The 19,558-nt window shown below is 34.4% G+C and overlaps 1 protein-coding gene across 1 annotated transcript in view; it reads left to right on the top strand.

Annotated features, from left to right (window-relative positions):
- The window catches only part of TRPC4 (transient receptor potential cation channel subfamily C member 4), a 424,617-nt gene extending 405,404 nt beyond the window's left edge, over nucleotides 1–19,213 (top strand). The window contains exon 10 of the mRNA XM_053708416.1: nucleotides 18,270–19,213. Coding sequence (XP_053564391.1) covers nucleotides 18,270–18,953 — 684 coding nt within the window. The 3' untranslated portion in view covers nucleotides 18,954–19,213. The remainder of the gene's footprint in view (nucleotides 1–18,269) is intronic.
- Nucleotides 19,214–19,558: the final 345 nt, after the last annotated feature.

A 19,558-nucleotide genomic window follows, 5' to 3' on the forward strand; every position in this document is an offset into this window, starting at 1 on the left:
CCCACAAAGGGCCCTGTTCAGGGCTGGTAAGGTAAAAGAGCTTTTAACTTTAGTAATTTAGAATAGGGTAGGGCATTTTTTATTTTGGGGGGCTTTGTTGTTTTATTAGGGGGCTTAGAGTAGGTGTAATTAGTTTAAAATTGTTGTAATATTTTTCTTATGTTTGTAGATATTTTTTTATTTTTTGTAACTTAGTTCTTTTTTATTTTTTGTACTTTAGTTAGTTTATTTCATTGTAGTTATTTGTAGATATTGTATTTAATTAATGTATTGATAGTGTAGTGTTAGGTTTAATTGTAGGTAATTGTAGGTATTTTATTTAATTAATTTAATGATAGTATAGTGTTAGGTTTAATTGTAACTTAGGTGAGGATTTATTTGACAGGTAATTTTGTAATTATTTTAACTAGGTAACTATTAAATAGTTCTTAACTATTTAATAGCTATTGTACCTGGTTAAAATAATTACAAAGTTGCCTGTAAAATAAATATTAATCCTAAAATAGCTACAATGTAATTATAATTTATATTGTAGCTATATTAGGATTTATTTTACAGGTAAGTATTTAGCTTTAAATAGGAATAATTTATTTAAGAAGAGTTAATTAATTTTGTTAGATGTAAATTATATTTAACTTAGGGGGGTGTTAGTGTTAGGGTTAGACTTAGCTTTAGGGGTTAATACATTTATTAGAATAGTGGTGAGCTCCGGTCAGCAGATAAGGGGTTAATAATTGAAGTTAGGTGTCGGCGATGTTAGGGAGGGCAGATTAGGGGTTAATACTATTTATTATAGGGTTAGTGAGGCGGATTAGGGGTTAATAACTTTATTATAGTAGCGCTCAGGTCCGCTCGGCAGATTAGGGGTTAATAAGTGTAGGCAGGTGGAGGCGACGTTGTGGGGGGCAGATTAGGGGTTAATAAATATAATATAGGGGTCGGCGATGTTAGGGCAGCAGATTAGGGGTACATAGGGATAATGTAAGTAGCGACGGTGTCCGGAGCGGTAGATTAGGGGTTAATAATAATATGCAGGGGTCAGCGATAGCGGGGGCGGCAGATTAGGGGTTAATAAGTGTAAGGTTAGGGGTGTTTAGACTCGGGGTACATGTTAGAGTGTTAGGTGCAGACGTAGGAAGTGTTTACGCATAGCAAACAATGGGGCTGCGTTAGGAGCTGAACGCGGCTTTTTTGCAGGTGTTAGGTTTTTTTTCAGCTCAAACAGCCCCATTGTTTCCTAAGGGGGAATCGTGCATGCGTAAGCAACTCTGGTATCAAGAGTTGAAGCTGCGTTAAATATGCTCTACGCTCCTTTTTTGGAGCCTAACGCAGCCTTTATGTGGACTCTCAATACCAGAGTTATTTTTATGGTGCGGCCAGAAAAAAGCCGGCGTTAGCTATGCGGGTCCTTACCGACAAAACTCTAAATCTAGCCGTATGAGTTTTCTGAACAAATATCTGACTGCAGCTAACCCCAAATTATTGGGAGTGAATGTATAAAAAGAAGGTAATCAATACATAATCATCTTTCCTTTTATATTTCTTTATTACATGTTCTTGTTTCCTCTACATAATATCGAATGCATGGTACAATTGTTTTCAACATACAGTCTATGAGGTTGATTTATGAAGCAACGGGTGCTGCTTCCGACCCACTCTGCTTCAGTTCTGCCTGAAGCGGAAGTTAAGAAGCAGCGGTCCTAAGAGGTGGCAGCCAACAATCAGCCCAATCGAAAACGGTTGGGTTGATTGACACCCCCTGCTAGCGGCTGATTGGCCGCGAATCTGCAGGGGGCGTTATTGCACCAGCAGTTCACAAGAACTGCTGGTGCAATGATAAAAGCCTACAGCGTATGCTGTCGGCATTTATCGATGTGCAGCGGACATGATACGCTACATCGTATCATGTCCGTCCGCATAATAATACATTTACCTGCAAATAATGTGATTATTTCATAGTCCAGAAGTCTATTCCATACACTACCGGATGGTTTGTCCTGATCCTTATAGATCTTTGGCAAGTAAAAATCTTCATATCTTACAGGCAGATGAGTTTCTGCCCCCTGTTGTTAAAATTATAAACTTGTTCCAAAGAAACATTTGACTACCAAGTTTGCTTAGATGTTAAAAAAAAAAAAGAACTAAAAAAGTGTAAACAATAACTGGTTGACGATTTTTGTTATTTGTAAATGTATTTTGGAAAAATGAAAGTGTTTTAATAGTACAAAAATTGTGTAAAAGTTTGATATCAAATTGTATGACCCATGAAAGACACATAGTGTTTAACTCCTTGAATGTTGTATTTGTCAAGTACAATACATATGTAAGGAGTCAAGATTTGAAACTGTTGTGAAAACTTTAAATAATGATTCAGTTGTCTCAACAATTTGTCATTGTATTCACATTGTAAATATATGCCTAACCCTGTAGCAAAATGTTGTAATGCTGCCACCTAGAGGTGGAAAATTATATAATTACTGGATAAAAGGAATTTATACAGGCAGCTGACAAGAATGCTGTATGAATTTTGAATAGGACATCAGATATCAGCTTGTCAATGTTTATTTTATTGTATATTTTATTGTAATATGTCACTTTTTCATAGGGCCATTTGGCGTGGTTATTTTTAGGAAGGCATCCACGATAGTCTGAAAAAAGGGATTCTAGAATGGACAGATAGTTTAAAATGTATTTTAGACAAACACCTAGATTTAGAGTTTTGCGGCCAAAGGGGTGCGTTAGCTAAGCGTGTTTTTTTCTAGCGCTGCTTCTAAACAATGCTGGTATTTAGAGTTCTCTGAAGGGCTGCGTTAGGCTCCAAAAAGGGAGCGTACAGGCATATTTACCGCCACATCAACTCTCAATACCAGCATTGCTTATGGTAGCGGCTAGCTGGAAAAACTTGCTTGTGCACGATTCCCCCATAGGAAACAATGGGGCAGTTTGGGCAGAAAAAAAACCTAACACCTGCAAAAAGCAGCGTTCAGCTCCTGACGCAGCCCCATTGTTTCATATGGGGAAACACTTTCTAAGTCTGCACCTAACACCCTAACATGTACCCCGAGTCTAAACACCCCTAACCTTACACTTATTAACCTCTAATCTGCCGCCCCCGCTATCACTAACCCCTGCATTACACTATTAACCCCTAATCTTCCGCTCCGGACACCGCCGCAACCTACATTATACCTATGTACCCTTAATCTGCTGCCCCTAACATCGCCGACACCTACATAATATTTATTAACCCCTAATCTGCCCCCCCCAACGTCGCTGCTACCTTACCTACACTTATTAACCACTAATCTGCTGACCGGACCTCGCCGCTACTATAATTAATGTATTAACCCCTAAAGCTAAGTCTAACCCTAACACCCCCCTAAATTAAATATAATTTTATTCTAATTAAATAAATTAACTCTTATTAAATAAAGTATTCCTATTTAAAGCTAAATACTTACCTGTAAAATAAACCCTAATGTAGCTACAATATAACGAATAATTATATTGTAGCTATTTTAGGATTTATATTTATTGTACAGGCAACTTTTTATTTATTTTCACTAGGTACAATAGCTATTTAATAGTTATTTAGTATTTAATAGCTTCATAGTTAAAATAATTACAAAATTACTAAGTTACAATTAACCCTAACACTACACTATCAATAAATTAATTAAATAAATTAACTACAATTACATACAATTAAATAAACTAAACTAAATTACAAAAACAAACAAACACTAAATTACAAAAAAAAAAAAAATACAAGAATTTTAAGCCCCCTAATAAAATAACAAAGCCCTCCAAAATAAAAAAAATTCCCTACCCTAATCTAAATTAAAAAAAGTTAACAGCTCTATTACCTTACCAGCCCTTAAAAGGGCTTTTTGCGGGGCATGCCCCAAAGAAATCAGCTTTTTTGCCTGTACAAAAAAAACACAATACCACCCCCCAATATTACAACCCACCACCCACATACCCCTACTCTAACCCAAACCCCCCCTTAAATAAACCTAACACTACCCCCTGAAGATCTCCCTACCTTGAGCCGTGTTCACCCAGTCGGGCACCGATGGACCAAAAGAAGACATCCAGAGTGGCAGAAGTCTTCATCCTATCCAGGCAGAAGAGGACATCTGGACTGGCAGACATCTTCATCCAAGCGGCATCTTCTATCTTCATCCATCCGACGAGGAGCGGCTCCATCTTCAAGACCTCCGGCGTGGAACATCCTTCTTCAACGACGACTACCCGATGAATGAAGCTTCCTTTAAGTGACGTCATCCAAGATGGCGTCCCTCGAATTCCGATTGGCTGATAGGATTCTATCAGCCAATCAGAATTAAGGTAGGACAAATCTGATTGGCTGATTGAATCAGCCAATCAGATTCAAGTTCAATCAGATTGGCTGATCCAATCAGCCAATCAGATTGAGCTTGCATTCTATTGGCTGTTCCGATCAGGAATTCGAGGGAGCCATCTTGGATGACGTCACTTAAAGGAACCTTTATTTGTCGGGTAGTCGTCGTTGAAGAAGGATCTTCCGCGCCGGAGGTCTTGAAGATGGAGCCGCTCCTCATCAGATGAATGAAGATGGAAGATGCCGCTTGGATGAAGATGTCTGCCGGTCCGGATGTCCTCTTCTGCCCGGATAGGATGAAGACTTCTGCCGCTCCGGATGTCTTCTTTTGGTCCATCGGTGCCCGGCTGGGTGAACACGGCTCAAGGTAGGGAGATCTTCAGGGGGTAGTGTTAGGTTTATTTAAGGGGGGTTTGGGTTAGAGTAGGGGTATGTGGGTGGTGGGTTGTAATATTGGGGGGTGGTATTGTGTTTTGTTTTACAGGCTAAATAGCTGATTTATTTGGAGCATGCCCCGCAAAAAGCCCTTTTAAGGGCTGGTAAGGTAATAGAGCTGTTAACTTTTTTAATTTAGATTAGGGTAGGGATTTTTTTTTATTTTGGGGGGCTTTGTTATTTTATTAGGGGGCTTAGAGTAGGTGTAATTAGCTTAAAATTCTTGTATTATTTTTTTATTTTTTGTAATTTAGTGGGGTTTTTTTGTAATTTAGTTTAGTTTATTGAATTGTATGTAATTGTAGTTATTTATTTAATTAATTTATTGATAGTGTAGTGTTAGGTTTAATTGTAACTTAGGTTAGGATTTATTTTACAGGTAATTTTGTAATTATTTTAACTAGGAAGCTATTAAATAGTAAATAACTATTTAATAGCTATCGTACCTAGTTAAAATAAATACAAAGTTGCCTGTAAAATAAATATAAATCCTAAAATAGCTACAATATAATTATTCATTATATTGTAGCTATATTAGGGTTTATTTTACAGGTAAGTATTTAGCTTTAAATAGGAATACTTTATTTAATAAGAGTTAATTTATTTCGTTAGAATAAAATTATATTTAACTTAGGGGGGTGTTAGGGTTAGGGTTAGACTTAGCTTTAGGGGTTAATAAATTTATTATAGTAGCGGCGAGGTCCGGTCATCAGATTAGGGTTTAATAAGTGTAGGTAAGGTAGCGGCGATGTTGAGGGGGCAGATTAGGGGTTAATAAATATTATGTAGGTGTCGGCGATGTTAGGGACAGCATATTAGGGGTTCATAGGGATAAAGTAGGTGGCGGTGGTGTGCGGTCGGCAGATTAGGGGTTAAAAATATTTATTATAGTGGCGGCGATGTGGGGGGACCTCGGTTTAGGGGTACATAGGTAGTTTATGGGTGTTAGTGTACTTTAGAGCACAGTAGTTAAGAGCTTTATGAACTGGTGTTAGCCCAGAAAGCTCTTAACTACTGACTTTTTTCTGCGGATGAAGTCTTGTCGGTAGAGGGTCTAATGCTCACTTCAGCCAAGACTCTAAATACCGGCTTTAGGAAGATCCCATTGAAAAGATAGGATACGCAATTGGCGTAAGGGTATCTACAGTATGGAAAAGTCACGGCTTGGAAGTGAGCGTTAGACCCTTTCCTGGCTGACTCTAAATACCAGCGGGCGGTAAAAAGCAGCGTTAGGAGCCCTTAACGCTGCTTTTGATTGCTACTGCAGAACTCTAAATCTAGGCAAAAATATCTTATTACGTTTGCATTCTGTTTCCATAAATGTATATATCTAACCAAGATTTAGTTACTAAATCTATAGGCAGATCCCCAACAATTATGCTTTGTATTTTGTTCTTATAAGTTGAAATTTCTGTTGTTTCTTTTTTTTTTTTTGCACATCCAGTGTACTTAAGTTACGATTTATGCTGTGCATATTTAACACAATTTATTCCTATGTTATTTACATACAAAATTTCCATTTTTGATAATATACAATTATGTTGCGATTTTTGAGGCATCGTAACAATATAATTTTCCCTGCGTATTTATGTTTAAATAGTTCAATTATTCGTTTAGTAACATTTTTAAATTTTTATTTTTGTTGTTCTCTTTTGTAAAGAATGCATCTCCTTCCCTTAAAAAAATGTAGTATACGCCCCTTAGCGAGACAACCTATTTTCAGGGTAAAACATGGTTTTAGATAATTCCACCTTGGAATATGTGCCTCATACTCATTTTTTTAAATGTATTTTTATTGAGAGACAGTAAATAGTTAACATACCAATAGAAGATGTCTTCTGCATTATTCTTCCTGATAGTAAGCTTGTTCCCTTACAGCAGAGCTTTCCAAACTTTTCATGTTGGTGACACACTTTTTAGACCTACATCATTTCGTGACACAGTAATTCAGTTGTACTGGCAAAAAGGAGGTTAAACTAACTTGTTTTAAGAGATACAGACACATACATAAATTATATAATAACAAAATATATTTACAAGTATAACTATGTGCAAGAATTAAAAAAAAGTTTAACACAATAGCTACTTACTATTTTAATGGGATGTATGAGGTTGATGGGATGAACACAATTTCTGAATATTTGGTGGAATATTAGATAAAGACACTCGCATTTCATCATTAAGCATTTTTAAGTTTCCACTTCCTATCCGTATATCAAGAACAGGAGCAGCAATGCACTACTGGGAGCTAGTTGCAAAAAAAACCCTCTGACTTCAGCTCAGCGTTTAAGCTGCCGCCCTCAGAGCTTGGTGAGTCCGATTGACTACTGCCCGCGCTGCAAACACACTACTGTCCCGCTCAATGACTACACATGCAGTCACGAGCCAATTAAGGAGACTACACGTGCAGTCAGGAGCCAATGTGCCACCAAAGCCGCCAATAGGAATAGTTTCAGTTCCCACTGAACTGCGCCAATAGGTTAAGATGATCTGTGACCCACAAGGTATCAATCACGTGTCAACCATGTGATATGCGTAGCAGGTAGGCGGAAAGTCAGAAACCCAAAAAATAAATAAATTTAAATAAAATTGTGCTGAAGCAGGGACACACCAACACACTCCTGCCGACACACTAGTGTGTCCCGACACACAGTTTGGAAAGCACTGCCTTACAGAGAGAATATCTGTACTGTTATATACCTAGAGAGAATCTCTCTGTAAGGGAACAAGCTTACTATCAGGAAGAATAATGCAGAAGACATCTTCTATTGGTATGTTCCCACACATGTATTTTGTGTATCTTTATTTAATCTAACATTGATTTTGCTCTCATGATCTGCAAATCTGTATTATGGAAAATGTTGGGGGAACTAATTGTATACTGTAACTATTTACTGTCTCTCAATAAAAATACAAACTGTGGTTTGTGCAATGTTAATTGTGGGATACGTACTGCTGCTTACTCACCGCAAAGCTGGAGGGATAAGGTTCATGACAGCAAACGTCGTCCACCCATCTGATGATAAATCGAGCCCATTGCATGTTAACCAAAAATATGGTGAAAATGTCCTTCCAGATATTTTACCATTTGTATAGGGCTTTGAAGTAACTGTTTATATTGAGCTGTGACTGGGACTCATTTGTTGCAAGATACGTATGTAAGAAAGGGTGACCTCCAAACATATTTAATAATAATAGAACAATTGATTTATTCTGTATGTTGGAACTAGACATTAGGAGCAAATCTTTTATGAGCACATATAGCACTATTAGTAATAAGCTCTTGGATATTATTAGGAATAGTTTCATTTTGAAATATGTATCAACATATATTGAGGAATTTCATGAAATCCCAATAGCAGCTTTTCAGAAATGAAATACATTGGGGAGCCAATTAGTGAGAGCTGATATAAGAATTAAGACAGATTTCATTAAACTATTTAGATCAATAATAAATAGAACTTTACAATGTTTTTAAGTTGTGGTCAGTGAAGTAGCATCATTTAATGGGATTAAATCAATTATCCATATTCAGGGACAAAGTTCAAAGTGAAAGACTTTTTATACTTGTTATTTTACATATGTTATGGAATCTCAGTGTAGACTTTTTAACCACACAGAGGATCAAAGACTGAATTGGACAGCATAAATCAAACATTAATTACTCTTAAGTTACAATACCTGCTGGCACCAGCACATTTTGCTGAGAACATCAGGTAAATGGATTGCAAAAGATGTTTCTTGAAAGGGTGGGATTTAAGGGGGTTATAGAGTTAGTTATTGCTATTATATTTTTGACCTAAGGCAATGCATGTGTAATATGAATTGAAACCATTTTGTGATTGTATCATAGCTGCATTATTTCGACATTGGTCATTCTTATTTAAGTTTAACTTAATACAAATCAGCAAACAGAGGTTCATAGTATTGTAGTGTAGAATTAATGACAGAAAGAGAGATTAATAGGATTTGACTCAATGAAAAAGAATTAAGAGTTCCCTGAAAAAACACAGTTTTGTATATGGAATTACATAATGTTATCTTTTGAAGATATGAAAAGCAGATTTGTTTGCTTACAAATACAATAACAATGGTGAATTATATTAATATTAATACAGAATTGTGATACAGGAGCAGTGGCATATTTATTGCTTTACAAATACAATAACAATGGTGAATTATATTAATATTAATACAGAATTGTGATACAGGAGCAGTGGCCTATTTAACAATAGCTAATGACAATGCAATCGAATAATGAAAAAAATAATATATATATATATATATATATATATATATATGTGTGTGTGTGTGTGTGTAAAAAAATACATTCCCCAATGATGCAGTGAGGCAAGGCTTCCAAAATGCAGTTAACCAAACAACCTATTATCTATTAATTAAACAGTTATCAATACAATAGTTTTACTTTAATTATATAACGTAGAAACAAGTAAGGATAATTTAATAAGGGAATGAGACTCCATTTTTTTATATCCTTCTGGAGATATCACATCCAGAACTGCTCACAGTACTGAAGATGAGCCCTAACTAGTGATCTGTGGCATAAGAAACTTACTATTTCTGCTGCAAATAACTCTACCAGTGCAACTAAGCATTCTACCCAGTCTAGACCAAGGAAATATAGTTTACAAAAAAGTTTGTTGTGTGGGTCATTGTCAAATACTTTGCTGAAATGTAGATACACTACAACTGCTCCATCCTGGTTTAACACTATAGCTACATAATCAAAGAAGTCAACTAAATTAGTCTGACATGATCTACCTGAAGTAAAACCATGCTGTTTTGGTCTTTCTTTTAGGAGAATTTCCATTAATTTCCCTACAAATTAAGTTAAACTTAATGGCCTGTAGTTACCAGAGTCTTCCCTACTGCCCTTTTCATGGCAACTCCTGTAAATAAGGATTGATTAAACAGATCAGTTAATGGGGCAGCCTTTGGAATCCTTGGATCAATATTGTCAGGACTCAAGACCAATTTTTTACTTTTATTTTGACAATGACAATAAAAACTCATCCTCTTAATTAGCACAAAGTAGCACTAATCTTTTTACAAACTAATTGGAATCCATGCTCTAGTTTTCATTTTCCTATCAGTACTGCATTTTTAATTCCAGTTATCATTTACAGTATGTCACAATAATCTTGCCTCATAATCGACTTATGTACACATGATTTAAAGTGGTAAATGTATTTACTTAGCAATGATAACAACTAATTTTTGTCATTTTATATGATAATTCATCCCACATTATGCATCAGAATGATTCCCATGGACTATTGTGTGTGTGTTTAAAAAGTATTGCTATAGAAACCATTTTAAAAAGAATTTTAATTACATCTTCCCAAATGTTTCTGATATCTGATAGCATATGTGCATTAATTTTCTATCTATGAAAATAGCAGCAGCCTTAAATTATTTTTTATTTTCTTATTTTAAACATGGAGAACACTATTCTGTATTAAAAATATTAGGTATGTGCATTCAGATCCTTGGTTAGAATCCGAATGTGAAAGAAGGTGACCGCTCGTGGCATTTGTCTCTTTTCCAATCTGGATTTGTCTTGTAAAAGTGTAACACACTAAGATCTGGATTTACAAAAAACATTTTGTAAATCTGTTATCTAGGTTTCAAAATGCTGCAATTTGCCTAAACTAGGTATTTCATTTGCAGGTTACAGAATTTGCTTTTTGGCAAATCTAGGCAGCATGGGAAAGTACAATTCTACAAAAAAGCAAGGCGTATTTAATGTTCATTGCAGTTTAGGGCTTTAAATTTTTTTTTATATATATTTAAATATATATATATATATATATTCTGCAGTGTAGTAATTCTCTTTAACTCTACCACTTCCCTGATCCCCTTAAATAGCTCTCTAACCCTCCTGCTCCCACTGCTTGCAGTCATCTTTAGTACTAGCAGCTGTCTGCCAGTACCTATAAAATACACTTTTTTTTCTAATTTATTTATTTTTAATTTCCTGTAGTGTAGAGGTCCCCCCAGTGATCATTGTCTTTGGACCCCCACACCACCTTTTTCTATAGTGTAGATTAGCATCCCTCCCTCTCCCTTTATTGTTTTTTATATTGTATAGGACCATACCACTCCCTCCCCCCTCCTCCTTCCATTGCTGGATGGCCCACCCACCTCCCACCGGCATCAGTAGATAATCGTTACAGACGGTAACACACACTGTGCCACTGTCTGTAACAATCTGGCATCGGCCTTCATACAGAACTGGAGCACCAATAGTGCACATTTGAAAATAGAAGTGAATTTAAAAGTCTTAAAATTACATGCTCTATATTAATCATTAAAGTATAATTTTGACTTTCCTATCTCTTTAAGACACTTTTCAGTTTACTTAGTTATTAAATTTACTTCATTCTTTTGTATTCTTTGTTGAAAAGCATATATAGGTAGTAAAATCAATGTACTACTTGGAGCTAGTTAGTGATTATTGGCTATTCACAAATGCCTATTGTCATTGGCTCACAAGATGTGTTCAGATAGGTTTCTAGTAGTGTGTTGCAGCTCTTGAGCTGACTTTATCTATGTGTTTATCCTTATTGCAGAGGTTAAAGATCTAGTTAAATGCAAACAAAAGTGCAATGAGTAAAATTCAATTAGGGCTAAACAACTAAAAACAGATTTAGCACAGGAATCTGAAAATAGTCCTGCAGTGAAAGAATTAAGAATATGGCTAAGAATATGGCTATTTTTCTTCCAAATATGTAGCTTACCACTTCTAAATATCTGAACTAACTGCTTCTGATTAGATTAGATTTATAACTTGCAGGGCTATGTACAGTCATTTAATATAAATAGTTAATTTTCAAATTCAACCCAATATGAATCACTGTTCCTTTAAAATTCTCTGTGAAAATGAATCTTCAAAAAAAAAAATTCTAGTGACTAGAACTTTTCCTTCAAACCAATAACAATAATCACAAGTGCTCGACACTGTATGAGTCAGTTGTCATTTAAACTTTTTAATTTAAAATCCAGAGTAGGTACTTGCTACTGATCATTATCACTTGCCCTTAAAGGTACAGTCAAGTCCAAAAAATCTTTCATGATTTAAATAGGGAATGTAATTTTAATGTAATTTTACCACAAATTTTGCTTTGTTCTCTTGGTATTCTTAGTTGAAAGATAATTCTAGGAGGTTCATGTGCTAATTTCTTAGACCTTGAAGACTGCCTCTAATCTGAATGCATTTTGACCAATAGAGGCCATAGTTCATGTGTTTCATATAGATAACATTGAGCTCATGCATGTGAAGTTACCCTGGAGTGAGCACTGATTGGCTAAAATGCAAGTCTGTCTAAAGAACTAAAATAAGGGGGCAGTTCACAGAGGCTTAGATGCAAGGTAATAACAGAGGTAAAAAAATGTATTTCTATAACAGTGTTGGTTATGCAAAACTGGGGAATGGGTAATAAAGGGATTATCTTTCTTTCTAAACAACAAAAATTCTGGTGTTGACTGTCCCTTCAAATTGGAATTCTCAATAATATAAATAATTGCAATCCATACTATTATATACTTGAAGATAATCTCTTAATTTCCCTGTTTGAGCAGACAACTGCATTAACTGCTAATTAGTTATAACCTTTCCCAAACTGTTTTTCCAAATAGGCACAAACATAGGTACTTGATACTAATTTTCTTTTAATTATTCCCCATGCTAAATAAGAGGTGGAATGTTAACTACAGCTAGTGAACTAAGCTGAAAACTATGAAATGGAGCAAACCTGAAAAGCTGGTTTTAGAAGTAGTTATGTTAAGCAGTATGTTGTAATTGGCTGGAAAATATGTCAGTCTTGGCATTGTAACCAATCAATTATCATTTTTTTTTATATGTAAGGCCATCTACAATTGGATGCACCAAATATTTGCTACATCTTATAGCAGTGGATATATGCAGGTAAATATAATTTTGCAATAATAGCATAGTAATATAGAAAGCATAAAGGCAACAATGTATTGAATACACTGTTTTAATGTGGATACAACTTATGATATGGTTTGTTTAAACTATTACTATCATGAATAATTAAAAACATCCTAAAGCTTAAATATAACGTCTATTGCATCATATGATAAAATGTAATAGAGTAAATATTTTATATGATATCACAGAGTACATCCAATTCTGAATTTGCCTTCATTTAAACAAAGATAATTAGAATATCATTATGTTAAGATTGACAGGTATTACAACCAATGGCATTTGTTCCCTCTAATTAACTAAATCATTTAATAGGTTTAGCATGAGCTGATTAGTCCAGCAATGTTAGTTTAACATATCAACATTTTATAATTAAGTGAGAGGGAAAAGAACAATAATGTTAAGTACCAAGGACTGTGCCTACTGGCAAACAAATTTGGGAAAGTTATACCTGCTAGCAGTTATTTCTGATGTGTGCTCAAAATGGAATCAAAATGACAACTTAAAGGGACAGTAAACTTCAAAATGTTTATTGTTTAAAAAGATAGATAATCCCTTTATTACCCATTCCCCAGTTTTGCACAGCCAACATGGTTATATTAATATACTTTTAACCTCTGTGATTACCTTGTATCTAAGCCTCTTTTGACAGCCCCTGATCACATAGCTGTTTATTTATTATCTATTGACTTGCATTGTAGGCAATATGTGCAGTGTCATCTGTGCTGGACTGGGAATAAAAAGCACCTCTGGAAAAATATTACGACCAGCCCTATTTTCTGTTGAGTCTGTAGAATGCACACACACCATTTTTCTCAAAGGGGATTACTGGGGCACTCCTTCCCCAATACTTTTTTCAGAATTAAATTATATTACTTTGTATTAAATACAAATGTCAGATTGATGTTATATAGTAACCCTACAACCCAATTGAATCCATTCATCACCCCTTTAAATTGTACCTTTTCACCCCCAGCTGCTGCAGCTCAGCGAGAAATCTCCTCTTATACTGGTAGGCCAATCTGGCCCTGAGTGTCATCCACAACTGCATGGAAGAGAGCATAATGTTATATGGCCTTCATGGATTAGCAGTCTTCTGTTGTGAAAAGCTAATAAAAAAAGCATGTGATAAGAGGCTATCTGTAGTGGCTTAGAAACAGGCAGACATGTAGAGGTTTAAATGTTATAAAGTATTTTAATATAACAATGTTGGTTGTACAAAGCTTGGGAATGGGTAGTAAGGGGTAGTTATCTATATTTTTAAACAATAGCAATTTTGGTGTTGACTGTCTCTTTAATGTATACCAGAACAGTAGAGTGCAATGTATACATCACTGGGGAATTCAATTTAGGAAAACGTTATATACGCATCAAGTACCTGCTGTATGTGCGTATGTACCTGTGTATGTGTGTGTGTGTATATATATATATATATATATATATATATATATATATATATATCATTCTAATCCCAGCACCATTTATGAATATATTCATATTCATTTAGGATGGGGTTTACAATTTTTAATTTTGTAGCCAAAATAGAAACTGTTGTCATAATTTTTACAGCCCAAACCACCCCAAAAGTTATTTAAAATATAGGAGAGTTTCATAGCAAGCACCTGTTAGATAGAAAAATATATGAGGTTGTGTGTATGTGGAATACGTTGTCATTAAGGCATTTTAATCTGTTGAACCACAATAAAGTAAATTGTGTATAAGGGTAAATGCTATTTTTATGGTGATCACCTGCCAAAGACATGACAGGAGGCACCTAGTTAATCTAAGGGATCTCCGCTTCTTCACAAATACATTCATTCTTCCCATGTATTAACTAGATATGAGGGAAGTGTGGACCCATTTAGAAATCTTTGTAGTATACAAAATAACATTCTATACAGTATGACATCAAAAAAACTATTTTAAATAAGTTGTCTTCTGCACCTAGAAGTAATGCAAAAAGTTAATATACAGTTGCAAGAAAAGAAATGTGAGCCCATTAGAAACTCCTGGATTTCTGCATTGATTACTCATAAAATGTAGTCTGATTTCCAACCAAGTCCTAATGATAGAAACACAGTCTGACTAAACTAATAAACAAACAGTTTTCACATTTGTATTTTTAACCATTCACAGTACAGGCAGGAAAAAGATAAGTGAATTTAATAATTCGTAGATTCTTCTTTAACAACCTCTCCCCAAACGTTTCCTGTAGCTGCTTATAAAATGCACACACTGTCGAGGATTCATTTTTTAATGATTCCTCCTTACAAATTTGGGTTGTTTTGATTGCACAGCCCTTTTCTGGTTATAAAACAGCATGTAAATTGGGTTAAGATTAGGACTCTGACTTGGCCATTCCAAAACACGTCTTCTTTTTTTTCAGCTATTTTTTAGTTGTTTTACTTGTGTGTTTTGGGTCATTGTTTTATCACATCATCCAAAGTCTCTTAAGCTTAAGATAATTGTCTTGATACACTATTGAATTAACTGTTCCCTCAATGATTTCAAGGTGTTCAGGAACTAAGGTAGCAAAGCAGCCCCAAACCATGATGCTCCCTCAACCATGCCTCACAGTTGGGATGATGTTTTGGTGTTGGTGTGCAGTGCCTTTTTCCTCCACAAATAGTGATGTGCTTTATTGCCAAAAAGTTCAACTTTTGTCTCATGTGTTCTCAGCAAATTTTCCCAGAAGCATTGTGGAACATTCAGGTGGTCTTCAGTAAACTTGAGATGTTCCACAAATATTTTTAAATTGAAGTGGGTTCCTTTGAGATATACTTCCATTAAGGACACAATTCTTGTTCAGTGTTTTTTGAAAGTGTAATTATGCAATTTGTAGCATTTTCTTGAGGTCTTTTGCTGTTAACCTTGGGATATTTATTAACTTTTTAAGGATTGCCCATTTTTCCCTTAGAGTTATCTTAGTAGGTTGCCCACTCCTAGGGATAGTACTGTATTTTCTCTATTTGTAGACAATTAAATTTTCTGTGGAATGATGAACACCCAGGTCTTTAGCATTTTTTTTTAACGTTTCCAGCTTTGTATATCTTTATAATGCATCTTTTAAGGTCCTATGAAAGTTATTGTGATTGGGGCATTGTTCAAACTAACCAATCTTTCCTGAGAAGAATAGATTTGTCCATAACTAAGATTTATCTAAAGAGAGGAGCATCTGTGCAACCCACTCTTTCAATCTCCTTAACTGAAACTTCCTGACTACAAATAGCTTGAACTGTGAATGAGTAATGAAAGGGACACTATACCCAAACATTTTCTTTCATGATTAAGGTAGAGAATACAATTTTAAACAACATTCCAATTTACTTCTATTACCTAATTTGCTTCATTCTTTAGATATAATTTAATGAAGAAATAGCAATGCACACAGTGAACCAATCACAGGAGGCATCTATGGGCAGCTACCAATCAGCAGCTACTAATCATATCTAGATATGCTTTTCAGCAAAGAATATCAAGAGAATGAAGCAAAATAGATAATAGAAGTAAATTAGAAAGTTGTTTATAATTGTATGCTCTTTCTAAATCATGAAAGAAAAAAATTTGGGTTTCATGTCCCTTTAATGTCTTCAATACAAATTTTAAAAGTATTACTGTTTGTGTGTCATTAGTTAAGTAACATTGTGTTTGTATATAATTGTGATTTATGAGTAATCAATGCCGAAATCTAGGTATTTCCAAAGGGTTCACAATTTTTTTCCTGCAACTGTAAACTTCAGAAGGACTCCCTCCATTCTTGTATCATACTTCCATGGTAATTACCAAATCCACATGGAATGTGGGTATCCTAAATAGGTCTTTGACTTCTAATTAGAAATAGGTAAATTATTTAATAATTCCACAGTTTGCATTTTCCAGTCTACTGTCTTACAGCCTAGACATTCATTTGGTCAATGTACTATTATATATTTTGAGGAAAATGTAATATGTGAGTCCAGCAAGGTAACAGGACACTGATGATGTTCTTCAAAATGAGATGCCTCCTAATAAAGCCATCCAAACATCCAGTGTAATCTTCACGTAATCTTACTATCTTATAAGAGTTTAATGTACAAAATATGTATTTTGAGCTTTTTCTAAACTAGAAAGGAAAATACATTGAAAATATTGTTTAAATATTTGCTTCTATTCTAAATATTTTAACTGAGATTAGAGCTGCTACTTTCAGATACATTTTTGGTCTGTAGATAAGAAAGATAACATTTAGCTCATATATGTTAACACCACTTTCTTGTTCACAACATTTAATTACTTGAATACAGAAAGAGAGTAAAAATAGAAAACATACAATTCTTCGGTTTTAGAAAATTTAGCCAAAAATGTATCAACTTTATTATTGCTTTGGGTCAAAAATGAAATTCACATGAGACTCCTGGCTTGAGAAAAAAAAAATACTGTGAAGAATTACATATATTATGTGTCAATACAAATCTACTAAGATTAACCACTAATTCTGTGGATACCGTCGGCTGGGTATCAAAGAGCCAGAGTGGCCAAGTAGCCTTGGAAAGAAAGTCAAAGTACCTTAAAGGGACATGAAACCCACATTTTTTCTTTCATGATTTAGAAAGAGAATGCAATTTTAAACATCTTTCTAATTTACTTCTACTATCTCATTTGTTTTATTCTCTTTATATTCTTTTCTAAAAAGCATATCTAGATATGCTCAGTAGCTGCTTATTGGTTGCTGCACATTAGAAGCCGCGTGTGATTGGCTCACCCATGTGCATTGCTTTTTCTTCAACTAAGGATATCTAAAAAATGAAGCAAAATAAATAATAGAAGTAAATTGTAATGTTGTTTAATTTGTATGTTCTATCTGAATCATGAAAGAAAGATTTTGGGTTTAGTGGCCCTTTAAGTTGCAGTCTGTGCATCAGAGAGGCGGAGTGTCCAAGTGTCCAAATAGTTTTGTTAAGAATTGCTAGAATTATAGACCAATATAGTATATACATTGATAATAATTATACATTCTTTAGTTTTTGTTATATATAATTAGCATAAAACAAATAAAACTATGTGAAAAAAATACTTTATTTTTAACTATTCTGTCATATATTTTTTTACTCACAGTTAGGTCAAAACATACATTTTCGCTTGATAACCAAATACACCAATGTGCAACAAGGTGGAAACAAAAACATTTACTTGACATAAGGTAGCATTGAAAGTTTCTTGGTTGGTAACCATATAAATAATGTACTTCCTTCTCTAGCAGCTTCTTTGTTTCTTTGTGTGAAAGCCATAAAGGCACAAGTACTTTGCAAGAGTGAGCACATGTGTATTACTGCCATATTGGCTGTGCATAGACTGTGTGTACCTGCAGCCAATAATGAGTCTGAGACACTTGCAAGCACATTATTTATTCCTACAAACTAAGGCACTGCATATGCTCTCTTTTATGTATTAGAGGTGTTTTCACTATCTCAATATTTATATTAGTAATAGATGTCTTTTTCTCTTTTTTCTTTTTTTTAGGAGTTAAAGCAAGACATATCAAGTTTCCGCTTTGAGGTTTTGGGTTTACTGAAGGGAAATAAATTTAATCTTCAACCTCCCAAAGTAAACAATGGTGTAGCAGATTTCTTTGAAACTGAAGAAAAGGAGAAAAGCAAAGAAAAAAGAAGCAGGACACAGAAAAATCCATTCAGCCTCTTTGATATAACCACTATGATTCATCCAAAAACAGCAGAGATAGCATCTGATAAAAAAAATACTGTAATCAATGGGTCTGCCTTATTGGCATCTGAAATTTCCAAGGAGAAACAGAAAAAGACTAATTTTGGTCTATTTCATAGACATTCAAAGACAAACTATCCAGAACATAATTCCAATAAAATTTACTCTGTTTCAGAAGAAGTTACCAACCAAGAAACAATTGATCCAAAAGAAAAAACATTTGAACTAAAAGTCAAAGAGCTTGAACCAAATTGTGAACTAAACATAAACACGCTTAATGAACAATGCACATTAGATCAAAATATACCGAATACCTCTGAATGTCTAGCTTTACTTGCTTCCAATCGTTGTCATAGTCTTACAGCAGAAGACAACACCAGTACAGATAACAGAATATCTTCTTTGGACCATGATATATCTTTAGTTGGAAACAGCACAAAAGCAGAATCTGATATTCAGGAAGATACTGTAACAAGACTGTGAGAGCAAAAAAAATAGACTTTAAATATTTCTGTATAAATAAATCTATATTTTAAATAGTGCATTTTTTTGGAATGTCTGAGGGTATCTTTCCAAAGCCTGTTTAACAACATGCAATGATATATATTTGTTTAGTTTGTGAAGAAAGAGGATGCACTAAGAATATAATGTTTTATAACCTGCATTTATTCACAATTTATTTTAACTTCATGTCTTGAAATCATGTATTTTTGCAAATAAACCTAATACATACATACAACTGCTATACGAGCATGGAAATTCATACTTTTAGTTTATCTCAACATATTTTTTGCATATTCTAAAAAAATAATTTATAGATAATTATATGAAATGTCATTAATAATATGGGCCTAGATTACAAGTGGGCACAAAAAATATTAGCTCTATTGTGTATTAACATCACTCAAATGCAATCAATAACACTTCTAATTTTGCGCCCATATTCAAAGTTATTTTTTATTGCTCAAGGGATATTATAGGGTGCACAAACATCTGCATGTTGGGTAGCGCGTGTGTGCCAAAGCCTGCACATTATAGTTTTCTAAGCACTACATTTTACAGCGGGTTTTTTGGATTGTGCTTAAGCA

Source organism: Bombina bombina, chromosome 3 (genome assembly GCF_027579735.1).
Source record: "Bombina bombina isolate aBomBom1 chromosome 3, aBomBom1.pri, whole genome shotgun sequence".
Classification (NCBI taxonomy): domain Eukaryota; kingdom Metazoa; phylum Chordata; class Amphibia; order Anura; family Bombinatoridae; genus Bombina; species Bombina bombina.